Source organism: Bubalus kerabau, chromosome 7, assembly GCF_029407905.1.
Source record: "Bubalus kerabau isolate K-KA32 ecotype Philippines breed swamp buffalo chromosome 7, PCC_UOA_SB_1v2, whole genome shotgun sequence".
In the NCBI taxonomy this organism is placed as follows: Eukaryota; Metazoa; Chordata; class Mammalia; order Artiodactyla; family Bovidae; genus Bubalus; species Bubalus kerabau.
The window spans coordinates 26367852-26393451 of NC_073630.1; the positions used below are offsets into that span (position 1 = coordinate 26367852).

At 38.6% G+C, this 25600-nt stretch overlaps 1 protein-coding gene across 2 annotated transcripts in view; it reads left to right on the forward strand.

The window, feature by feature from the left end:
- TET2 (tet methylcytosine dioxygenase 2) overlaps nucleotides 1-25600 on the forward strand; it is a 142617-nt gene that overhangs the window by 92026 nt on the left and 24991 nt on the right. For both annotated transcript variants that reach the window (XM_055587866.1, XM_055587867.1), the window contains exons 3-6: nucleotides 7515-10963; nucleotides 12583-12673; nucleotides 14064-14157; nucleotides 14771-14979. In XM_055587866.1, the coding sequence (XP_055443841.1) occupies nucleotides 7515-10963; nucleotides 12583-12673; nucleotides 14064-14157; nucleotides 14771-14979 (3843 nt within the window). The remainder of the gene's footprint in view (nucleotides 1-7514; nucleotides 10964-12582; nucleotides 12674-14063; nucleotides 14158-14770; nucleotides 14980-25600) is intronic.

Below are 25600 nucleotides of genomic sequence, written 5' to 3' on the forward strand. Positions count from 1 at the left end.
CATAAGACTTGTGGGATTTTCATTTCCCAACCAGGGATTGAATCCATGTCCTCTGCATTACGGAGAAGTCCCCACTTAATATATAAATATTTTTTATTTAAAAAAGTAAGTGGGACAATATGTATTCAGAGCCTGCAAATTTCATATAATATATAAAAATATAATGTACATATGTGTGTGTGTGTATATATATATATATGTAAATACATTTTGTTTGGTGTATGTGTTAATTGATTTTACAGTTGCCCAAAAAACACATTTTTTGCTGTAGTATTTGGAAAAATAATTGACCTAATTCTATGAAGAATTATCTAGCTTATACCTGTGCTTCTTACTTAATTTCTTTTAACTGAAGTATAGTTATTTTACAATGTTTTGTTAGTATCAAGTGTACAGCAAAGTGATTCAGTCATACGCATACACATGCTGGCATACACACATATATTATTTTTGGATACTTTTCCATTATGGGTTATTATAGGATAATGAGTATAGTTCCTTGTACTATACTTTAGGTCCTTATTGTTTACCTATTTTATATATAGTAGTATACATATCCAAATCTCCTAATTTATCTCCCCCACCCTATCCTTCCACTGCTACCCCTTACTATTGCCTTTGATAACCATAAGTTTATTTTCTATGTCTGTGAGCCTATTTCTTTTTTTGTGAACAAGTTCATTTGTATCAGTTTTTAGATTCCACATGTAAGTAATATTAATATGATATTTGTCTCTGTCTGACTTACTTCACTTAGTATGATAATCTCTAGGCCCATCCATGTTGCTGCAGATGGTATTATTTCATTCTTTTTAATGGCCGAGTTCAGTTCAGTTCAGTTCAGTCGCTCAGTCGTGTCCAACTTGTTGCGACCCCATGAATCGCAGCACGCCAGGCCTCCCTGTCCATCACCAACTCCCGGAGTTCACTCAGACTCACGTCCATCGAGTCAGTGATGCCATCCAGCCATCTCATCCTCTGTCATCCCCTTCTCCTCCTGCCCCCAATCCCTCCCAGCATCAGAGTCTTTTCCAATGAGTCAACTCTTCGAATGAGGTGGTCAAAGTACTGGAGTTTCAGCTTTAGCATCATTCCTTCCAAAGAAATCCCAGGGCTGATCTCCTTCAGAATGGACTGGTTGGATCTCCTTGCAGTCCAAGGGACTCTCAAGAGTCTTCTCCAACACCACAGTTCAAAAGCATCAATTCTTCAGTGCTCAGCCTTCTTCACAGTCCAACTCTCACATCCATACATGACCACAGGAAAAATCATAGCCTTGACTAGACGAACCTTTGTTGGCAAAGTAATGTCTCTGCTTTTGAATATGCTATCTAGGTTGGTCATAAATTTCCTTCCAAGGAGTAAGTGTCTTTTAATTTCATGGCTGCAGTCAGCATCTGCAGTGATTTTGGAGCCCCCAAAAATAAAGTCTGACACCGTTTCCACTGTTTCCCCATCTTTCCCATGAAGTGGTGAGACTGGATGCCATGATCTTCGTCTTCTGAATGTTGAGCTTTAAACCAACTTTTTCACTCTCCTCTTTCACTTTCATCAAGAGGCTTTTGAGTTCCTCTTCACTTTCTGCCATAAGGGTGGTATCATCTGCATATCTGAGGTGATTGATATTTCTCCCGGCAATCTTGATTCCAGCTTGTGTTTCTTCCAGTCCAGCGTTTCTCATGATGTACTCTGCATAGAAGTTAAATAAGCAGGGTGACAATATACAGCCTTGACGTACTCCTTTTCCTATTTGGAACCAGTCTGTTGTTCCATATCCAGTTCTAACTGTTGCTTCCTGACCTGCATACAGATTTCTCAAGAGGCAGATCAGGTGGTCTGGTATTCCCATCTCTTTCAGAATTTTCCACAGTTTATTGTGATCCACACAGTCAAAGGCTTTGGCATAGTCAATAAAGCAGAAATAGACGTTTTTCTGGAAGTCTCCCATTATAAATATTCAATACATACACCTCTTCTCTATTTTATTTATTTTTTGGCTGTGCTGGGTCTTTATTGCTACACGTGGGCTTTTCTCAAGTTGCAGTGAGTAGGGGCCACTCCTGGTTGCAGTGCGTAGCTTTCTGATTGTGGTAGCTTCTCCTCTTTTGGAGCACCAGCTCTAAGATGGGCTCAATAGTTGTGTCTCCCAGGCTCTAGAGCACAAGCTAAATGGTTGTGGCTCACAGGCTGAGTTGCTCTGTGGCCTGTGGGATCTTCCTGGACCAGGGATCAAGCCCATGTCTCCTGCACTGGCAGACAGATTCTTTACCACTGAGCCACCAGGGAAGCTCCTACCATATCTTCTTTATCCATTTATCTGTTGACGGACATTTAGCTCACTTCCACATCTTGCTTATTGTAAATAGTGCTGCTGTGAAAAATGGTGTGCATATACATTTTCAAATTAGAGTTTTCTCTAATATATGTCCAGGAGTGGGCTTGCTGGATCATATGGTAGCTTTTTTTTTAGCTTTTTAAGGAAACTCCATAGCAGCTGTGCCAGTTATAGTCCCACCAACAGTGTATGCTGCTGCTGCTGCTGCTGCTAAGTCGCTTCAGTCATGTCTGACTCTCTGCGACCCCATAGACGGCAGCCCACTAGGCTGTCCTGTCCCTGGGATTCTCCAGGCAAGAACACTGGAGTGGGTTGCCATTTCCTTCTCCAATGCATGGAAGTGAAAAGTAAAAGTGAAGTATCTCAGTCGTGTCCGACTCTTCGCAACACCATGGACTGCAGCCTACCAGGCTCCTCCATCCATGGGATTTCCAGGCAAGAGAACTGGAGTGGGGTGCCATCACCTTCTCCGAACAGTGTATGAGGGTTCCCTTTCTCCCTATCCTCTCCAGTATTTGTTATTAGTAGACTTTCTGATGATGGCCATTCTGACTGGTGTGAGGTGATAATTCATTGTAGTTTTAATTCTTATTTCTCTAATAATTAAGAATGTTGAGAATCTTTTCATGTGCCTGTTGGCCATCTGTATGTCTTCTTTGGAGAAATATCTATTTAGGTCTTCTGCCTATCTTTTGATTGGATTTTTTTTTTAATATATATATTAAGGTGTATGAGCTGTGTGTACATTTTGAAAATTAAGCCTTTATTGGTAGCATTATCTGCAAATTTTTTTCCCATCATTCTCAGGCTGTGGGCTGAGGAAGTCTTTAGGCAGCCTTTCTGCTGATGGGTGGGGCTGCGTTCCCATCCAGTTTGTCATTTGGCCTGAGGCACCCTGCCACTGGAGCCTAAGGCTATTGAATGGGGCCAGGTCTTGGTGCCAAAACATCAGTCTCCTGGAAAGCTCACACAGATGAATGTTCCCCAGTATATCTACCACTATTCCCCAGGAGGTTCTGCAAGACCAGCAGGTAGGTCTGGCCCAGGCTTCTATCAAATTGCTGCTTTTGCCCTGGGTCCTGGCGCGCATGAGATTTTGTGTGTGCTCTTTAAGAGCCTCTGTTTCCCCCAATCCTGGGGAGCTCCTGCAGTCAAGCCCTGCTGACCTTCAAAGCCAAATGCTCTGGAGGGCTCCTCTTCCTGGTGTGGATGGAACTCTCACTTCTGTGGGAGAACCTCTGTGATATGATTATTCTCCGGTTTGTGGGTTGTTCACTTGAGGGGTATGGGATTTGATTATATTGGGAGTTCACCACTAGGCTGGTTGTGGTTCTGTCTGTATGTGTTTAACTGTAGGAAGTGTTTTCTGGTAGGTTTCAGTCTTTTTCAAGGATTGTTGTTCTGTAGATTGTTGTGATTTTGGTGTGCTCATTAAGCTCCTTCTAATTTGCCATCTTGGCTGCTCTCATATGCTTCTTAATTTTTGAAAAATGGTAATGCCCTCATTTTGGAGAAACCTCCTATATCAAAGACTATAAATCAATATTAATGATTCTGAAAGCTAAAGGTTATATTTTATTAAAGATTATCAATGATTATAAGTATCAGTTTAGCTTAGAGCTACCCAATAGAAATGCAACCTAAGCCACATTGGAAATTTAAACATTTCCAGTACTCACAGTAAAACAAGTAAAAATAAACAAATGAAATTCAACGATCTGTTTTTACTTATTATATCCAGTACAACATTCAGCATGAAATAAGAACTGACTTATTTTATATTTTTTGGCCCACACTAAGTTCTTTGAAATACATTGTGTATTTATACTTACGAAACTACTCAACTTGGACTAAACAGGTTTCAAAGGCCCAATGGCCATCTGTGACTACTGACTATGCCCATGTAGGCCATCTCTTAATATTTGAAAGGAAATAGGTCCAGCAGAAATTCAGATATCACTTTGTTCTGTTGTTTTTCTTTGTCCATTATGAATTATGACCTTTAAAGCTTTATTTATTTATATGCATGCCTAAATGTTATAAAATGACACAATTAAAGGCAATCTCCCTCTCAGTGCTGTTTTCCAGCATCTCCATTCCTTTTCCTGGAAGCAAAGTATTTAAACCAGAGTTCATTTTATTTTTATTCTTGTAAATGTACAGGGTGTGGCATTCCTATACATACTGTCGTGCAGCTTTCTTTATTTCATTTAATTACTTGGAAACACTTTATCTGAAAATGTAGGTTGTTTCCAAACTTTTGCTAGTGCAAAACGTTGTGCATACATCATTTAACACATATATATGAGCATATTTATTAGAAAAGTTTTTAAAACTGAAGAATCAAAGGAAGTTTTTACGAAATTCTGTAGCTATTGCTAAATCCCCTCTATGTTGTTTGTACTAGTTTTGACTCATTTTTTCTATTTGATGGTTGATTTTTTTTTTTTTCTTCTGTCAATTTGTATGAGTCTTACAAGAAAAGTATTATGTAACTTTTAACTTTGCCTAGGGGTTTATGTTTGCATGCATACATTTTACTGAACTTCCTCATCTTTCATGGCTTTAGATTTTGTGTCACAAAAAACTTTTCCAGTCATTAGATTATGCTTTTAAGTTTTGTAAGACTGTTTTTAAATTTTTTAGTGATTTGTTTTCCATATTCAGATGTTAAATCTATCTAGAATGCATTTTGGTATAAGATATAAAGAATTAATCCAACTTCATCATTTTTTCAGAATACTATCCTATTGATCTAACGTTACCTCGTGCCATATTTCTATGCGTGTTTGAATCTATTTCTTTATATTCTATTCCATTGGTCTTATAAACATCCTATTATCTATTGATGTGCAAGTACAAGCTGTTTTAACTAGCGCTTTTGTTGCTTTTTAATATCTTTCAATTTGGCTACTGCCCTGCTCAGGCTGCATTACAATTCTCTTTCACATTATTCCTGGATATCCAATTTGTTTATTTTTTCCACATCAACTTTAGAGTCTGGCTTCTTAATTCCTCAAAACATTCTGCTAGTATTTTTATGAAAATGTATTAAATGAATTGGTTGATTTGACCACTGTGCAAGAAGATATATTACCTTTCTACTTGTTTTGTGTTTGTGTTTGTAGATCCCTCAGTCTCGTTTTAGCGTTTTATTCAGATAGGTCCTTCACATATCTTTTTAAGTGTATTCTTCGTGTTTAAAAAAATTTATAGGTTTTTATTTCACCAAAGCTTCTGACTAGTTGTTGCTGTCAGGTACCAAGGTGGTTGGTTTTTTTCTCTAGCTCCTTTACTATCTTTTGGAACAGTTTTTCAGTTGATTCTCTTGGTTGGCCAGTGTACAGTCTTATTCGCTGCAAATGGTAACTTTAGTGTTGCTTTCCAATATTTATTTCTTCCTCTGGTTTCATTTGTCCTGGTTAGTAAGCAGTGGCTATTTTAATAGACCTTTTTTTATAGCCCAAAGGGAAAATAGTCTTGATTTCTTTTTCTGCTTACATCCTTAAAATAAATTTAATGAGAAAAACTGTGGGAAAATAAAGCATGACTCCATAATAAATGGGGCAGCATTCACTTTATATAATGGATTATTTTTTTTATTTTTAGTGCCCATTTCATCCTATTATTTGGACTTTGAAATGTCCATCAATATTGGTCTCAAAAATGTTTGAATGAATGACTGAATAAAGAAATGAACTCAAGATGAATAAAGTTATATCAGTCTAAGTGAAACTGATTAGATGTTTACTCTACAGTAAGCATGAAAATAAACAGAGTAGGATATTTTTAAAGAATTCACAGCCCAGTAATAGAGACCAAGCAAGACACAATTGCATGTGATGTGTTCAGCAGTAGACTATATATAAGGTAAGGAAGGAGAATAGAAATGGGAGTGATTAATTCTTCTGGAAAATCAGGAGGGAATCCCTAGAGAAGGTGATCTGAGACAGTTTTAGCTGGATACAGAAGTCACTGGGCACGATAAGGGGACTAGGAAGGCATTCTAGGAGATAAAACAACAGTGTGGAGGTCTGAAACAGCTTACAGTGTTTGGGTATTTATAAACAGTTGTTATGGTTGGAGTATAATCTGTGGGAGCAAGTAGGAGGACAGAAGAATGGAAACTTGCATATGAAAAACCATGTCTATTAGGCAGGAATTCGCAGAAGAAGGAGGCAGCCGGATCCTATAGAGGAAGATACAGAATCACTGAGAAAGGTCATATAAATTATACTTTCACCCCTATACCCCATCCCCTGGAATGTTGAAGACAAGGGACCATGCCTTGTCTTCCAGGTGTGTTTGGGTAAAGAGTTTGAGAACTGCTGATGCAGGCAATAAGAGTTACTAAAGTGTGCTGGCTTCCCTGGTAGCTCAGTCGGTAAAGAATCTGCCTGTAATACAGGAGACCCAGGTTCGATCCCTGGGTTGGGAAGATCTCCTGAAGAAGGAAATGGCAACCCACTCCAGCATTCTTGCCTGGGCAATCCCATGGACAGAGGAGCCTGGTGGGCTATAGTCCATGGAGTTGCAGGACTCAGACACAACTTAGAAACCAAACCACCACCAAAGTGTGTGCAGAAGGGTATGACACCAGATTTGCATTTTAGAACATTCCCTTTGATAGCAGTTTGAAGGATCCTTGCAGGACTGGGAAGAGGACAAGCTGGGTTTGAGAGAAAAATCTTTTAAAAAACCACTGCAGTAGATAGTGAAGCAAGATAACGTAGATCTGGCCACTAAATTGCAGTGAAGATAATTCAAGGAATACACAGGAAATGGAATTGATAGAACTTAGCAAGCGATTGGATATGTAAGGTGCTAGAGAAGAAAGAAAGGAGATAGTCTTCCTCTGTTGTTCTTAGCATTTTGACAAGAAAAATTATTTGGCAAGGAAGTTGATAATATTTACTAATACAGTATGAACTTCTCACATTAGCTGGTGATTTTGATCTTTGTTTTTTGTGAACATAAATATTTGAGGGTTGCTGGGAAGACAAGAATAAGCATATCCTGAGTAGTTTTTGACTGTCACTTTGAGACATGAAAAGGAGTATCACAGTTTGCTATGTCTAGGAATAGCAATATTATTAAGGCCACAGTTTTTCTGTAAGGTGTACTTTTAGTGTTAGATATATATTAATGTACTTTATTTTTTTGTTTCTGTGCTCTTTAGAATTCATTCAGAGGGCAGCCTTTTGGATGGCCCCGAAGCAAGCCTGATGGAACAGGACAGAACCAACCATGTTGAGGGCAACAGACTAAGTCCATTCCTGATACCATCTCCGTCTCCCATTTGCCAGACAGAACCTCTGGCGAGAAAGCTCCAGAATGGAAGCCCATTAACCGAGAGACCTTATCTGGAAGTGAATGGAGACAGCAAGTGGCCGTCTTTGAAAAGTTATTATGGAATACCCCACATGAAAGGAAGCCAAAAGAGTCGCGTGAGTCCGGATTTCATACAGGAAGGCAGAGGGTATTCCAGATGTCTGCAGAATGGCGGGATAAAACGCACAGTTAGCGAACCTTCTCTCTCTGGGCTCCATCAGAACAAGAAACTGAAACCAGACCAAAAGGCTAATGGAGAAAGAAAGAGCTTCGGGGAAAGCCAAGAAGGAAATCCAGACAAAGGCAGCAGTCAACCAAATGTCTCCAATGTGAGTGGTAGGAGGGAATCTGTGAGCTCTGTGGCCCAAGAAAATGAAGTGAAAGATTTCACCAGTTTTCCAACACACAATTGCGGTGGGTCTGAAAACCCAGAGCTTCAGATTCTGAACGAACAGGAGAGGAAAAGTGCTAACTACCACAACAAGAACATTGTATTACTTCTTAAAAACAAGGCAGTGCTCATGCCTAATGGTGCTACAGTTTCTGCCTCTTCCATGGAAAACACACACGGTGAACTCCTGGAAAAAACACTGTCTCAATATTATCCAGATTGTGTTTCCATCGCGGTGCAGAAAACCACATCTCACATACATGCCATTAACAGTCAGGCTACTAATGAGTTGTCCTGTGAGGTCACTCACCCAGCGCATACCTCAGGGCAGATCAATTTCCCACAGACCTCGAACTCTGAGCTGCCTCCAGAGCCAGCCGCAGCGGCGACTGAGAGCTGTGAGGCGGATGGTGCCAGTAAACCAGCTGCAACGCTAGGGGCCTGCCCCTTTCAGAAACCAGAGCAGCAGAATTCCGCCTTTGAGATACGCCCATCTCCGGCAGAAAACAGTAACATCCAAGCAACTGCAAAGCTAGGCTCTGGCGAAGAATTCTGCTTGGGTCCCAGCGGCAATTTGCAGTCTCCCAGCGGCAGCTCTGAACGGTATTTAAAGCAAAATGAAATGAATGGTGCTTGCTTCAAGCAAAGCTCAGTGTTCACTAAGGATTCCTTTTCTGCCACTACCACACCACCACCACAATTGCTTCTTTCTCCCGCTTCTCCTCTTCCGCAGGTTCCTCAGCTCCCTTCTCAAGGAAACAGCACTCTGAATGATGGGGTTTTGGAAGAACTCCATCACTACCCCAACCAAAGTGACCCAACTCTTCTAAGGGAAGTGAAAATAGAGGGTCAACATGAGGCACCACCACCCCAGAGTCCTACTCCCTCTGCCCTTGTATCCAACCCCTCTTTGATGCTTCCAGTAAGGCCTCAGAATAATTGTGTTAACAAGAATGACAGTCGGACTCCAGGGACAATGACTATTCCATTGGGTTCTGAGAAAACCAGACAACTTTCAGAACATCTCAAGCCTAACCCACCGATTCTTCGTAGCGGTGGAGATCCACAGGATCACTGCCAGCATTTGATGGGACACAAACAGCAAGAGATTCTCAAGAGTCAAGACAAGGAACAAACACGTGACCTCATGCTCCCAACGCTGTGCTATCTGAAACCAGGATGGATTGAATTGAAGGCCCCTCACTATCGTCAAGCAGAATCCCATCTAAAATGTAATGAGACAACCCTGCGGTCAATTCTTCAGTATCAGTCCAACCCCTCCAATCAAATGACCTCCAAACAATACACTGGAAATTCCAACTTGCCCGGGGGGCTCCCAGGGCAGGCTTATATCCAGAAAATAATGCAGCCAGAGCAGAGGCCACCAAGGTACCAAGCTGAGATGAATCAAGGGCAGTCTCAAGGTACAGTGGACCAGCATCTCCAGTTCCAGAATCCCTCACTCCAGGCGCACTTCTCCAAAGTGGAGCCTTCACCGGACACTCACAGGCAGTCACTGTGTGCCCCGAGATGTCATTTCCAACAAAGACCAGATCCCCAAACTGAGAAACTCATGCCCCCAACATTAAGACAGCACTTGAATCAACAGATTTCAGAGACTGAACCCTTCTCAAATTCACACCTTTTGCAGCATAAGCCTCATAAGCAGGCAGCACAAACACAACTACCCCAGAATTCACATCTCTCTCAAAACCAGCAACAGCAGCAAAAATTACAGCTGAAGAATAAAGAACAAATGCCCCAGACCTTTTCTCATCTCCAGGGCAACAGTGATGAGCCAAGAGAAGGAACATTCTTCAGCCAGGTTAAAGTAGAAGAATGCTTTCCTGGTGAAGATCAATATTCAAAATCAAGTGAGTTCCAGACTCATAATCCCCAAATGGGACTGGAGCAAGTACAGAATATAAACAGTATAAATTCCCCCTATGGTCAGATCTTGAAGTCAAATGCAAACAAAGTACAGATTTCTGGTTCAAACCATATACAACTGGTTCCAGACAATAAAGAACAGACTGTAAATTCTGAACTGTTTGCAGGCAACAAGACCCCAAATGTGCATCACATGCAATATTTTCCAAATAATGTGACCCCTAAGCAAGATATTCTTCACAGGTGCTTTCAACAACAGGAACAAAAGCCTCAACAGGCTTCAGTTCTGCAGGGATATAAAAGTAGGAACCAAGACGTGTCTGGTCAACAAGCTGCACAACTCGCTCAGCAAAGGTACTTGATGCAAAACCAAGCAAATGCGTTCCCTGTGCCCGATCAGACAGGAACTCATGTTCAGACCCCACCTCAGAAGGACATTCAAAAGCATGCTGCTCTGAGGTGGCGCCTCTTACAGAAGCAAGAACAGCAGCAAACACAACTCCAAGCCGAGTCTTGCCATAGTCAGATGCAAAGGCCGATTAAGGTCGAGCCTGGATCCAAACCCCATGCCTGTATGCGGCCCCTGTCAGCACAGCCAGAGAATAAAATGTGGAAAAAGATACCCAAGCAAGAGATTCCACCTCCCAGCTGTGACAGTGTGCAGCAGCGGAGCATCCTTGAGACCATGGAGCAGCATCTGAAGCAATTTCAGGTCAAATCATTATTTGACCATAAGGCTCTTAATCTCAAATCACAGAAGCAAGTAAAAGTTGAAATGTCAGGGCCAGTCACGGTTTTAACTAGACAAACCACTGCCGCAGAACTTGAGAGTCACACCCCAGTTTTAGAGCAGCAAGCAACGCCTTCCTCAGAAAAGACACCAACCAAAAGAACAGCTGGTTCTGTTCTCAATAATTTTTTAGAGTCACCTTCCAAATTACTAGATACTCCTATAAAAAATTTATTGGATACACCTGTCAAGACTCAGTATGATTTCCCATCATGCAGATGTGTAGGTAAGTGCCAGAAATATACTGAGACACATGGTATTTATCCAGAATTAGCAAATTTGTCTTCAGATATGGGATTTTTCTTTCTTTTTTAAAAAATCTTGAGTCTGGCAGCAATTTGTGAAGGCTCATAAAAACCTGAAGCTTACATTTCTTGTCTTTAAATTACAGATGCTTGTGCTGTGCAAGAGAGAACTTCATTTACACTCAAATTAAAAAAAAAATTAAAATGATTGTGCATGCTCATTTGTCCCTACCTTCAAACCCTTTAAAATATAAAGGTATCTGTTTTAGACTAATCAATTTATTTGACTCTTTGTATATCAACTCCTGGCGAGATACCCAAGCTGTAAAATCATCTCATTAAAATGGCAAAGTAACTGCCATATGCAAATTGATGTAGGAGCTTTTAATATTTTTTTTAATTCAAGGTTGAATGTATTAGTAGTCTTACAAGGTTAACTTCCAGTTAAGGGGGAAATGATCATCCTTCTGCCTCAGTGAGTTGGGGGAAATTATAATGCTGAAGTTCTAAATACTCATAAAGTTGCCCTTTCTCTGTGTATTCATTTTAAACATAGTGTGATTTATATTTATTTTGATAATATTTTCTCTTTAAAATTTCATCTATTTGATAGAAAATATGGTATTTCCCTTTTTTTTTTTTTTAAAAAAAAAACAGCTTCTTTTTGTTAAAATTCAAGATGCTTGATAGGTGTGTTGTTGGATACAGTAGAAGACATTTGTAAAAACCAGTGTTAAACTACTGTGGCTAATAGTCCACCCACTCCATGTTATGCTTCTCACAATGGGACACCCCACATTTGATAGGAGGATGGAGGGAGGACCCATACTGCCCCTTGGCGTGTGGTTAATTTTATTGCCTCATGGGGCTAACGTGCCACACATGTCATAGACAGCACTGGGTAAGTTATCCACATCTCCACGCCCCGCTCCTGTCACACTAACCCTTTTTTCCCTCACTTGTCATCTTTGATGGTATGCAAGAGCCTCTTCCTTTTATCTGACCCTCTCTTCAAGTTTTCTCTCATCATAAGTTGTTCTAAAGTACATACCAACATGGTATGTACTGGATCTGGATTCAGTGTTCTTATTTTCAAAACAGAGTGATTGAATGTTGTGGGGAAAGAAGAGGAGAAAAAGGTATCTTGACAATAAACTGAACAAGATCCTGGGGGTGAGATAGGACAGGAGATTTTATTTTTAATCTTTTAACATCCAAATAGCAGGCAGGCTTCTAGTAAGCTGTAATTTTTTTGTTCAGTTTAAAAAATTGGATTGTAGTTGATATTACATATAATATATTCTAATTCCCTCACTGTTTTCTTTGTTTAGTTCCACTTACTTGGTTTAAAATAGCTCCTTATCCCATATCTGAAATGTATTTAATATATTTTTATCCGACAGGCAAAATGTACATATACTTAATTATTTGGCACATTTTTTTAATAGATTAGTCCATCAATTCATTTTAAAGGAAAAAAAAATGTTTAAAGTCACATTTAGGGCCCTTACTGTACAGTTGTGGGATAAGCTTTGTGGATGTAGCCTTTATATTTAGTATAATTGAGGTCTAAAATAATAATCTTCTATTATCTCAACAGAGCAAATTATTGAAAAAGATGAAGGTCCTTTTTATACCCATCTAGGAGCAGGTCCTAATGTGGCAGCTATTAGAGAAATCATGGAAGAAAGGTAATTAACACAAAGGCACAGGGCAGATGAACGGTTATCCTTTTGTATATGTCAGAATTTTTCCAGCTTTCACATACAAAGCAGTAAACAATTGTAAACTGAGTAATTATTAGTAGGCTTAGCTATTCCAGGGTTGCCAACGCTACACACTGTGCTATTCACCAGAGAGTCACAATATTTGACAGGACTAATAGTCTGCAAGCTGGCACAGGCTGCCCACTTTGAGATGGATGCCAGAAAACCCAGGCATGGACAAGAACCAGCCAGCCAGCCAGCCTGCCAGGCATAAGGGTGCTGGCGCAGGCTGCACAGAGAGGCCCCGCTCTGGTTTTCCCACTTGATGATAAAGTGTCAGAAAGAGGGGAAAGGTGGTATAAGAAAGGAACCATTGAGTTCAGATCACCTCGAGTTGTAAACAAGTAGCTATCTCTAAGGAAGTTGTCCACTGGTATGAGCAGAGAGCAAGGATGATATACTGAATAGAAATAGAACAGATTCTATTTATAGCTACATTTATGTTTAACTGTTAGTCATGAGTATGCAAGTATTTACCTGAATCTACGTGGTCACTCCTGCATGTAGAAGACTGAGATAATCAGCAGAGAGAGAGACGTTCATATAGGTGTCAACAGCTCTGAGCTGCAGTTATGCTGGGGTGCCTTTTCTTTAAGAGGTAGGCAGTTTTATCATTAAAATACATTAGGAAGCATTCTGGGCAGCAAGGACATATTCTGTATCATTGTTGCCCCAATTCTAAATTATTTATTTCTAAATTAGCATATAGAAATTCACTAAATAATCATCTCGTAGCCTGGCAAAAATTGTGAATTTTCCTAAGTGCCCTTTTTTATTAGCAAGTAGTAAGTAGTGTCTTGGTCATAAAGGAAAGTATAATCTGTTTCTAGAATTATTCCATAGTTTCAAAATTGCTGGATACTAGTTATTTGAGAGCCTTTTAAACAATGTGAGAGAGATTCTTAGAGGAATAGATTCTAACTAAAATCTATTAAGATTCCCCAAGTTTTAAAATAGTTAAATTCAGCAAAGGACAAATCAAATAGTACATATCTTGGAAGACTAAATTTAACAAACTTGGAAAAGTTTTGTGCTTTGTGAAATTATGTATAAAAATAAGCGTCCCCATTATTTTTACCCAACATATAATTTCAAAATAGTTCATTACAATTATCAATATATTTTGCTACTAAAGAGATACAAGGCTTAAGTCTGTTATCCAGTTTCCTTGGCTTAGTTCTGTTTTTAATAAATTATTCATTTCTCAGGATGTGATCATAGAATAAAATTATGCTCAAATGTTCAGTATTTTGGTTGCCTCTTAGAATCATTTGCTAATTTTATGTGTGTGTGTGTTTCTGTGGATTTCTTTAAGGTTTGGACAGAAGGGTAAAGCTATTAGGATTGAAAGAGTCATCTATACTGGTAAAGAAGGCAAAAGTTCTCAGGGATGTCCTATTGCCAAATGGGTAAGTGTGACTTGACAAGGCCTTTGATCCTCAGTCTTGGGCGTTTTGATTCATTCATCTAACCCTGAGAATTGGGTTGCCCAGATCAGATAGTCGTTTATGCCAGTTGAAAGGAATATTGCTTATATTTATCATTGTGTCATCTCTTAAGAAAAAGGCAGCTTAAAACCATGTACAAACTGTACTTAATTGAAAGAACTTAATGGCGAGGAGGAGGTCTGTTAGGTGCCTACTAGAAGTATAATTCTTCCCAGCATGTGAGGTCCTTAATCCTTTAAAAACCTGCGGTTAATCTTTATCTTGTCATTTGTGAAGCCCTGGAACTTTAAAGTCTTGCCCATGTAGCTCTGGCTTTAAATGCAGGGAGCATTGCCTGCAGTGTCCTGGGGAGGGGCTGCTACATACTGCCTGCATTTGCATGACCCCAGGGTAAGCCCCAGCGTCATAGATGGGCAACAAAAGGCAGGTGGCATGTGCTGATAGACGTCAACCTAACTGTGACCAGATGTGAGAAAATATACAGACATCAATCAATGCTCTCCTCTGCTGCAAGTGACCCTTGTTTTGTTTTGGTTGGGGTGGGGGTGTTGGGGTGGAATGGTGACCCGAACAGGTGGTTCGCAGAAGCTGCAGCGAGGAGAAGCTACTGTGCTTGGTGCGGGAGCGAGCTGGCCACACGTGTGAGGCTGCGGTGATAGTGATTCTCATCCTGGTGTGGGAAGGCATCCCAGTCTCTCTGGCCGACAAGCTGTACTCGGAGCTCACCGAGACGCTAAGGAAGTACGGCATGCTCACCAACCGGCGCTGCGCCCTGAACGAAGAGTAAGTGCCTCCGGGGGCCTCTCCTCCTCCTCCGCTGCTAGAAAAGCCTGACCGTTGGCTCGAGGCTAAAGGGTCGAACTTGCGTTTTCATGTTTATAAAATAGGGCTCAAAATGCGCGCTTCACAAACCTGCGATAGGATCTTGTATTTGCTAACATGGATACTTTGAGGAAGGTGCACTCACTAATATTTTGTACCTTTGGACAGTGTAGCTATGAGTTAGAAGCAGCTTGATGGAAGTCTGTGTATATCCACAAACTGGACCATACTATAAACTTGAAACTATTTGTGTGTCCGCTCGCTCTTTGTGTGTGCCCGGCCATCATGTTAGTAAGTATTGATACCACTTCTGTGTTGCAGTATTGGAGACAGTAAGCTTGGTAAGAAACTTTAGGGTTTCCAGATCAAGGATTTTACTACATCTGTAGCAGACAAATTCAAGGCGTGTAGAGGTCCTGTAGGAACAAACTGGTTTTGACTTCATTGCAATCTAGTTCATTACTCCCATTGTAATAATCAAAATTGCCTCTATTTTTACTGCTGCTAAATAATCAACACATTAGCTATGGATGGGCATTATTTTCTAGGAATATAAAATTTTGAAATAGGAAAACAAGGGTATACAGTTAAATATATTTAATGCAACCAAGAATTTATGGTTTGTGTTTATTTTTTAATCTCATCTACTTGCAGGAAATTTAAATCTTCACTTTGAGAAAGTGTACTTTTTAATTTTCCTTCTGCTATGGTATTCCTGTACATCATTAAAAAAAAATACAGGAAAATTCACAGTGCTGCACTGAAATCCTATGTAACTATTTTAGTCACAGTTTAATTTTGCACTTCTTCTTTTAGTCTCCTTTCTCCTGTGTCCACCAAATTACAAAATAGTTTACTGAGCTTATGGAAGTATTGTCTGTTCATTGCAATAATCCACTGCTAACCAAATTTGTAATTTCATTGACTGTTACTCTAACTGGTATGGTGTAAGTATACGTTAACATAGGTTCTCCTTCTGGGACATTGGGGGCAGGTAGAGGGGGTTCTAAATCAACTATAAATAATGTATCAAAGTTACTGTTTCAATATGAAAATGTGGCTTGGTTTTCTATGATAGTTATGATCCAAAAATTTCATGGTGTGTACCTTATGGCCATAAACCCACTTTCACAAATGATAGATTGGAGGATCCAAGTTGTTGATTCATAAGATATGACTCAAACTTATGGTTGACTGCTTTGAAGTGAAGTGAAACTCACTCACTTCACTCAGTCATGTCCAGCTCTTTGCGACCACATGTCCATGAAATTCTCCAGGCCAGAGAGAATTGGAGACGCAATGGTATTTATAGGAATCAAAGAAAACAACAACTGGAACGGGTTGCCTCACTTCTCCAGGGGATCTTCCCAACATAGGGATCGAACCTAGGTCTCCCACATTGCAGGCGAGTTCTTTACCAGTTGAGCCACAAGGGAAGCCCAAGAATACTAGAGTATATCCCTTCTCCAGCAGATCTTCCCAACCCAGGAATCAAACCGGGGTCTCCTGCATTGCTTTGCTGCTGCTGCTGCTAAGTCGCTTCAGTCGTGTCAGACTCTGTGTGACCCCATAGACGGAAGCCCACCAGGCTCCCCCGTCCCTGGGATTCTCCAGGCAAGAACACTAGGGTGGGTTGCCATTTCCTTCTCCAATGCATGAAAGTGAAAAGTGAAAGTGAAAAGTGAAAGGGAAGTCGCTCAGTCGTGTCCAACTCTTCTCGGCCCCATGGACTACAGCCTACCAGGCTCCTCCGTCCATGGGATTTTCCAGGCAAGAGTACTGGAGTGGGGTACCATTGCATTGCTTTAGGTGTAAAGTAATATTCTATTTATCCTAACATCTCATGTTTCATCTTTAAAAAAAAATGCATTTAGGTGCCTTTAATCAGAAAGAAAATGAACATTAAGATATCTCGAGCTGGTGTCGGTGATCACGTTTTTCTCAGGAATTCAGTGACACCGCCTTGTGATTGTAAAGCAGACCTCCTCTTGGACTTGGTGGCTGGAACTTCTAAACCACCAAAGAGCTTGTGAAAATGACAGTTCTGTTTACATTTCTTAAAGTTTCTTGCAAACTGTATTTCACATCCTTTGAAATTGATTTAATTGTTATAATATCTGTTACTTTTCCCAATGAAGGCTTTTCTTTGATTCCTATAAATGCCATTGTGCTGAAACAGAATTTATTTCTATATGTCAGATTTTATGTTAAAACTTTGCTAAATTACATTATTTGAAAATGACGAATGTTGATGGGGCTGGGGTCTAAGAAAACATCGTAATTTGTTTCACTGGTCTAAATAGGAGGCGAGTCCAAAAGTATTAAAAGATGTGCTGCAAATATTAAGACATTTTAAAGGCCAGTCTGTATACTTTCGCTTAACTTGGTCTGGAATTTCAAAGTAAAGATGAGGAGTTATTTAGATGGTATTTTGGCTTTGGGCTACTCACAGCAGTCCCCCCAAAAAACAAAAAATATACTTGAAGTACATGATTTAAATAGACACTTAACTAATGGCATACCATATATCACTCAGATACAGCTTATGAAGTTTCTCCTACCCTATAAAATAAATTTTATTTCATATCTGGCAAAAGTTAAAATTATTATTATTTGCCAAGTATGAAGAATATTTATTTTCATGGTATGAGATTTTATTTTTATTGCAGCTTGTTTATTGTTTCTCTATCCTTAGGCCTTGAAAAACTCCTGGTAACAGGGTCAGAGGGCTTCCCTGGTGGCTCAGGGGGAAAAGAATCTGCCTGCAATGCAGGAGATGTGGGTTTGATCCCTGGGTCAGGAAGATCCCCTGGAGGAGGAAATGGCAACTCACTCCAGTATTCTTGCCTGGAGAATCCTATAGACAGAGGAGTGTGGTGGGCTATAGTTCATGGGGTCACAGAGTCAGACACGACTGAAGTAACTAAACAACAATGGAGGATAATCTCAAATTGGGGCTGCTGACTCATTTTAATGTTCAGAGCTGTGTGCCCCTCATCAATGAATTGTTATAAATCCCAGTGCCCGCGTGCACCATAACCACCCACTTTGAGTCCAGAAACGAACTCTGAGAGCACTTCCAGTGGGAAAGTCAGAATGAATTTTTACATTTCCTTTGAGCCAAGCCATTTGTTTCTCCTTTAAAGGTTTCCCTTTGACATGTCCATTTTATGGACTAAGCCTAACCAGTACTTTTTTGGCAAGTGGGAGTTGTGGGAGTGTTATCTGTCATTATAAGAAAGTCAAAGCCAGAACTGTCTCTGCCGTGCTGGGTGATATTAAGCTTTTAAAGAAACTGTATATTATAAAAATTTTCCAGTATACATAAATGGAGAGCACAGGATAATGAATCCCCAGGAACTCATCACACAGCCTCAACATTTATCAACATTTTGCCAATACTATTACATATACCCTCCCCACCGCACTTTCTAACCCCACCCCGCCACTGTTTTAAAGCAAAACAGATGCATATCATCTCAGCTACATTCACTCTGATGTATAGCGCTAACAGATAAGGACTTTTTTTTTTTTTAACAAAACCTAGTCACAGTGGCATTATCCTTCATGTCAAAATTGAGTGATTCTTGAATATCATTTAATGTTCAGACCACATTTAAAATTCCCTAATTGGATCCTGTTTCCAATATACACAGAGAGTAAAAAAAAATACTGGGAAAAAGAAAGTCTGTATCTTGCATTTGATTGAGACTTTTCAGTAGGTCCTAGTTCAAGCCTATCGTCTAGCATAATTATTGATAGAACTTCCTTTTATTCTCAAAAGTGTCCCAGTTTGTAAGATAAAGTATATGATTCGCAAGCCTCTTGTGAAGTTTCCCATCTTTTTAATGAATTTGTTAGACTGTATGATTTTGATTTGCTTTGTAAAATTTCCCACACTCTGGATTTGACTGTGCACACTTGCTTAACTTGTTCCTCTGCCACTAATATCGTCTATACACTGGTAGTTAGAGACTTAACTATGTATGTATGTATGTATATTAGCAAAATGCTTCATAAGTGGTCATGAAATAATCTTACTTCTTTAGACCCATCATGAGGGACATAATATCTGCTTTGTTCCATTTATAGTGATATTATCAGTGTTCAGTTCAGAAGTTATTAGCTTGATCCACCCATCATAAAGTTTCCTAGAAAACTTTTATTTAACAGCTTAGCAGATCAATCAGCGATTATTACTTGTTTCTATCAGTTTGCAAATTGAAAGGTTTCTTATTTTTTAATGTTGTACAAATTTATTTGTTGTATACATTTATTTTGCTAGTTTTCTATTCTTGCCTAAGTTTGAATAGCTGATCTAGTTTTTAACTTAGATTTCTTTTCTAAATTTCTAAAAGAAATTTAGCTTAAATTTCTTTTCTTTTTTACAGTTAGAAGTCCAAAGAGGTTGAAGCATTTTAAAAATATGTTGCATAGGCAAATATTTTTACTACAATTTCTCTGATTTGTTATTTAACAATTAGCCAAATTCTGAGTCATGTTGAAATGAGGCTACAATGTGAAAATTCTAACCATAATTGAAAGGCCGCTGTCGAAAGAAATGTGCGTTAACCACTTCATGTAGGAAATCACCTTGAAGTCATTTTGTTATGTAGTGATTTTTTAAAATTTAGATATAATTCACACACTATAAAATTCACCCTTTTAGTATACAATACAGTGCATTAGTATATTCACGAAGTTGTGCAACATTTTCATCACTCGCAAATATAAACCTCATAGCCATTAGTCAGTCACTTTCCATTCTTCTCTCCCCTAAATGACAACTACTAATCAACTTTCTGTCTCTATAAGTTTGCCTCCTCTGGGCATTTCATATTAATAGAATCATACAATATTTAACCTGTCTGGCCTTTTCCACTTAGCATAATGTGTGTTCTTTAAATTTTTTTAAAAAGTTTTAGTATAGTTGGTTTACAATGTTGTCTTAGTTTCAGGTATACAGCATCGTGATTCAATTGTACATATATTCATTCTTTTTCAGATTCTTCTCCCATATAGATTATTGCAGGATACTGAGTAGAGTTTCCTGTGCTTTGTTGATTTTCTGTATATAGTAGTGTGTGTATGTTAATCCCAAGCTCCTTTGTTTTGTAAATCACTTTTTAAAAAGTAGATTCCACATTGACTGCTATCATGTGATATTTGGCTTTCTCTGACTTAGTTCACTTAGTATGATAATCTCTAGGTCCATCCATGTTGCTGCAAATGGCATTATTTCATTCTTTTCTATAACCGAGTAATACTCCATTGTATGTGTGTGTGTGTGTGTGTGTGTATATATATATATATCACATTCATTCTTCTGTTGATGGACATTAGGGTGCTTCCATGTTTTGGCTATTGTAAATAGTGTTGCAGTAAACATAGAGTTGACTCATTGGAAAAGACTCTGATGCTAGGAGGGATTGGGGGCAGGAGGAGAAGGGGACGACAGAGGATGAGATGACTGGATGGCATCACTGACTCGATGGACATGAGTCTCAGTGAACTCCGGGAGATGGTGATGGACAGGGAGGCCTGGCGTGCTGCGATTCATGGGGTCGCAAAGAGTCGGACACAACTGAGCGACTGATCTGATCTGATCTGAAACATCGGGGTGCATATATCTTTTCAAATTCTAGTTTTCTCCAGATATATGCCCAGGAATGGGATTGCTGGATCAAAATCCTTTGACTGTGTGGATCACAATAAACTGTGGAAAATTCTGAAAGAGATGGGAATACTAGACCACCTGACCTGCCTCTTGAGAAATCTGTGTGCAGGTCAGGAAGCAACAGTTAGAACTGGACAGGGAACAACAGACTGGTTCCAAATAGGAAAAGGAGTACATCAAGGCTGTATATTGTCACCCTGCTTATTTAACTTCTATGCAGAGTACATCATGAGAAACGCTGGGCTGGAAGAAGCACAAGCTGGAATCAAGATTGCCGGGAGAAATATCAATAACCTCAGATATGCAGATGACACCACCCTTATGCCAGAAAGTGAAGAGGAACCAAAAAAAACCTCTTGATGAAAGTGAGAGAGGAGAGTGAAAAAGTTGGCTTAAATCTCAACATTCAGAAAACAAAGATCATGACATCTGGTCCCATCACTTCATGGGAAATAGATGGGGAAACAATGGAAACAGTGTCAGACTTTATTTTTCTGGGCTCCAAAATCACTGCAGATGATGATTGCAGCCATGAAATTAAAAGACACTTACTCCTTGGAAGGAAAGTTATGACCAACCTAGATAGCATATTCAAAAGCAGAGACATTACTTTGCCAACAAAGGTCCATCTAGTCAAGGCTATGGTTTTTCCAGTGGTCATGTATGGATGTGAGAGTTGGACTGTGAAGAAAGCTGAGCACTGAAGAATTGATGCTTTTGAACTGTGGTGTTGGAGAAGACTCTTGAGAGTTCCTTGGACTGCAAGGAGATCCAACCAGTCCATCCTAAAGGAGATCAGCCCTGGGTGTTCATTGGAAGGACTGATGCTGAAGCTGAAACTCCAGTACTTGGGCCACCTCATGCAAAGAGTTGACTCATTGGAAAAGACCCTGATGCTGGGAGGGATTGAGGGCAGGAGGAGAAGGGGACGACAGAGGATGAGATGGCTGGATGGCATCACTAACTTGATTGACATGAGTTTGAGTGAACTCCAGGAGTTGGTGATGGACAGGGAGGCCTGGCGTGCTGCAATTCATGGGGTCGCAAAGAGTCGGACACGACTGAGCGACTGAACTGAAACTGATGGTAGTTCCATTTTTAGTTTTTTAAGGAACTTCCATACTATTCTCTACAATGGCTGTACCAATTTACATTTCCCACAAACAGTGTAGAAGCATTCCCTTTTCTCCACACCCTCTCCAGCATTTACTGTTTATAGATTTTTTGATAATGGCCATTCTGACTGGTGTAAGGTTATTGCTCATTGTAGTTTTGACTTGCATTTCTCTAATAGCGATATTAAGCATCTTTTCATGTGCTTTTTGGCCATCTGTATGTCTTTGGAGAAATGTCTATTTAGATCTTCTGCCCATTTTTTTTTTTTGATATATAACTACATGAACTGTTTGTATATTGGAAATTAATCTCTTTTCAGTCACTTTTTTTGCAAATATTTTCTCCCATTCTGTGGGTTATCTTTCATTTTGTTTATGGTTTCCTTTGCTGTACAGAAGATTTTAAGTTTAATTAGGTCCCATTTGTTTTTTTGTTGTTGTTTTTATTTTCACTAGGAGGTGGATCAAAAAAGGCTACTGCTGCAAAATTTTTGTTAAAGGGCATTCTGCCTATATTTTTCTCTCAGAGTTTTTAGTGTTCAGCTTTATATTTAGGTCTTTAATCCTTTTGAAAGTTTATTTTTGTGTATGTTTTTAGAGAGTGTTCTAATTTCATTCTTGTACATGTAGCTGTCCAGTTTTCCCAGCCCCACTTATTGAAGAAACTGTCTTTTCTGCATTGTATATTCTTGCCTCCTTAGCCGTAGATTAATTGAGCATAGATGCGTGGCTTTATTTCTGTTCCATTGATGTGTTAATATATTTCTGTTTTTGCACCAGTACCAAACTGTTTTGATAACTGTGACTTTGTAGAATAGTCTGAAGTCAGGGAGCCTGATTCCTCCAGCTTTATTTTTCTTTCTCAGGATTGTTTTGGCTATTCAGGGTCTTTTGTGTATCCATACAAATTAAAAAATTTTTTGTTTTAGTTCTGTGAAAAATGCCTTTGGCAATTTGATAGGGATGGAATTGAATCCGTATATTGCCTTGGGTGGTATAGTCATTTTTATAATATTGATTCTTCTAATCCAAGAACATACCTTTCCATCTTTATCATCTTCGATTTCTTTCATCAGTGTCTTATAGTTTTCAGAGTACAGGTCTTTTGCCTCTTTAGGTAGGATTTTATTCCTAGGTATCTTATAATGTTTTAAAGGTTCATCTTTGTCATAACATTAATCAGTACTTTATTTCTTTTTATGAGTGAATAATATTCCATTGTGTATACATATACCACATTTTCTCTATTTATCAGTTCATAGACATTTTGGTTATTTCTACTTTTTGGCTGCTAAAAATATCTGTGTACATGTTTTTGTATAGACATATATTTTCACTTCTCTTGGGTATATACCTAGGAATGGCATTGATAGTCCTTTGGTAATGCTGTTTAACTTTTTGAGGAACTGCCAGACTGTTTTCCAAAACAGCTGCACCACTTTTCATGCCTAGCAACAAAATATAGAGGTTCTGATGTTTCTGCATTTTAATCAAAACTACTTATTGTCTGCCTTTTTCATTATAACCTTTTCAGTGGATTTAGTGTGTATCTCATGGTTTTGATTTGCATTTCCCTATGAGTAATGATGTTAGTCATTATTTCATTTGCTATTGGCTCTTCCTCTATCTTCTTTGAAGAAATATTTACTTAAATCTTTGCTCAATTTTTAATTGTTCTGGATACTAGAACTCATCAGATATATGGTTTGCAGATATTTTCTCATTCTGTAGGTTATCTCTTCATTTGATGATATTCTTGAAGCACAGTTTTATTTTTATGAAACCAATTTGTCTTTTTAAATTAATTGCTTGTACCTTTAGTGTCATCTCTAAGAAATCATTGCATAATCCAAGGTCTTGAAGATTTACACCAGTGTTTTCTTCCCAGAGTATTATAATTCTAGCTCTTACATTTGAGTCTTTTGATCACTGTTGAGTTATCATGTGAGACAAGAAGTCAACTTCATTCTTTTGCATGTGACTATCCAGTTGTCTCAGCACCATTTGTTGAAGAGACTGTGTTTTTCATATTGAATTGTCTTGTCATTCCTGTTGAAAATTAATTGACAAAGATGTATGGGTCATTTCAGGACTTTCCCATTTCATTAATTTACATACCTGTCCTTATGCCAATACTTCATGGCATTGACTGCTGTACTTGTCGTGGTAAGTTTTGAAATTGGGTGTGTAAATCTCTTTTATAGGATGGTTTTGGCTATTTTGTGTCCTTTTCAGGTCTATATGAGTTTTAGGATCAATTTATTAATCTCCCGATCTGGGATTTTGACAGAGGTTCTATTGACACGTTAACAATATTATATCTTCCTATTTATTAGACAGTATGTCTTTACATTTATTTAGGTTTTTGATTTTTTTCAATGGTGTTTTATAGTTTGCAATGTACTACATTTCTTTTGTCAAATTCCTAAATAATTTATTATTTTTGATGCTATTTAAGTGGAATTATTTTGATTTCATTTTTGAATTGTTCATTGCTAGTATACACTTACACGATTGGTTTTTATATATTAACCTTGTATCCTGCAAACTTATTAAACCAGTTGATTAGTATTAATTTTTTTTAGTGGATTCCTTAGGATTTATACATACAAAAGTCTTGTCATCTACGAATAGAGATAGTTTAATTTCTTCATTGCCAATCTGAGTGTCTTTACTTTTTTTTTTTTTAATCCTTTTGCATTATTTCCCTGGCTAGAATGTATAGTGGATAGTGAACAGAACTGGCAAAAGCAAACATGTATGTCTTATCCATGATTTTAAGGGAAAAACTTTTAGTTTTTCACTATTTAGTATAATGCTAAAAGTAGGGTTTTTGTAAATGTTCTTTGTCAGATTGAGGAAGATTTTTTTCTGTTCTTAGGTTGAACATTTTTATCATAAAAGGATATTGGATTTTTCTCAGATGCTTTTTCTGTATTTCATTTTGTTAATGTAGTATATAATATTGATTGATTTTTTTTTTGTACATTGGACTAACATTGCATTTCTAGGATAGTTATTACTTGGCTATAGTGTATACTTTTTGTGTATGTTGCTGGATTCTGTTTGCTGGTATTTTATTGAGGATTTTTTCATCTATATTGATAAGATATTGGTCTATAGTTTTCTTTTGATGTCTTGGTTTTATGGTTTCACGGTAATACTGGATTCCTAGGATGCATTGGAAAGGGTTCTCTCATATTATATGGAAGAATTTGTAAAGGATTGGGGCTAGTTCTTTAAATGTAACAGGAAAATCATGTACTCCTGGGTTTATCCTTGTGGGCAGTTTTTTGATTATTGATTCAGTCTTTTTGTTATAGATATATTCAGATTTCTATTCCATCAGTTTCAGTAGTTTGTGCTTCCTGGGGTTTTTGTCCATTTCATCTATGTTATCTAAGTTAATAGATCATTTTTATAGTATTCCCTTACAATGCTTTTAATAAGGCCATTGGTAATATCCTCTTTTTGATTTCTAATTTAGTAATTTGGGTCTTCTCTCTTTTTTATGGTCAGTCTAGCTAGTTTAGTCTACCAAGACCTCAGACAGCTACAGTGGTCAACAACTGCCTCTCACTATAGCCAACAAATGCCTCCAGTGAGGAAAAGGCTGTATATAATAGGTGAGATCCAGGTCAGAGCAAATAAAGCAAGCCTTGTCAGTGGGGTCTTCTAGAGAGCTACCAAACAGGTAAAATAGGGACATTTCTCCCAGAAGAGGGCTTTGGAGGATATCCAGCCTAATTCTGCCCTCTCCAGTGGTTGCCAGCCTGCTGATTTTCACCAT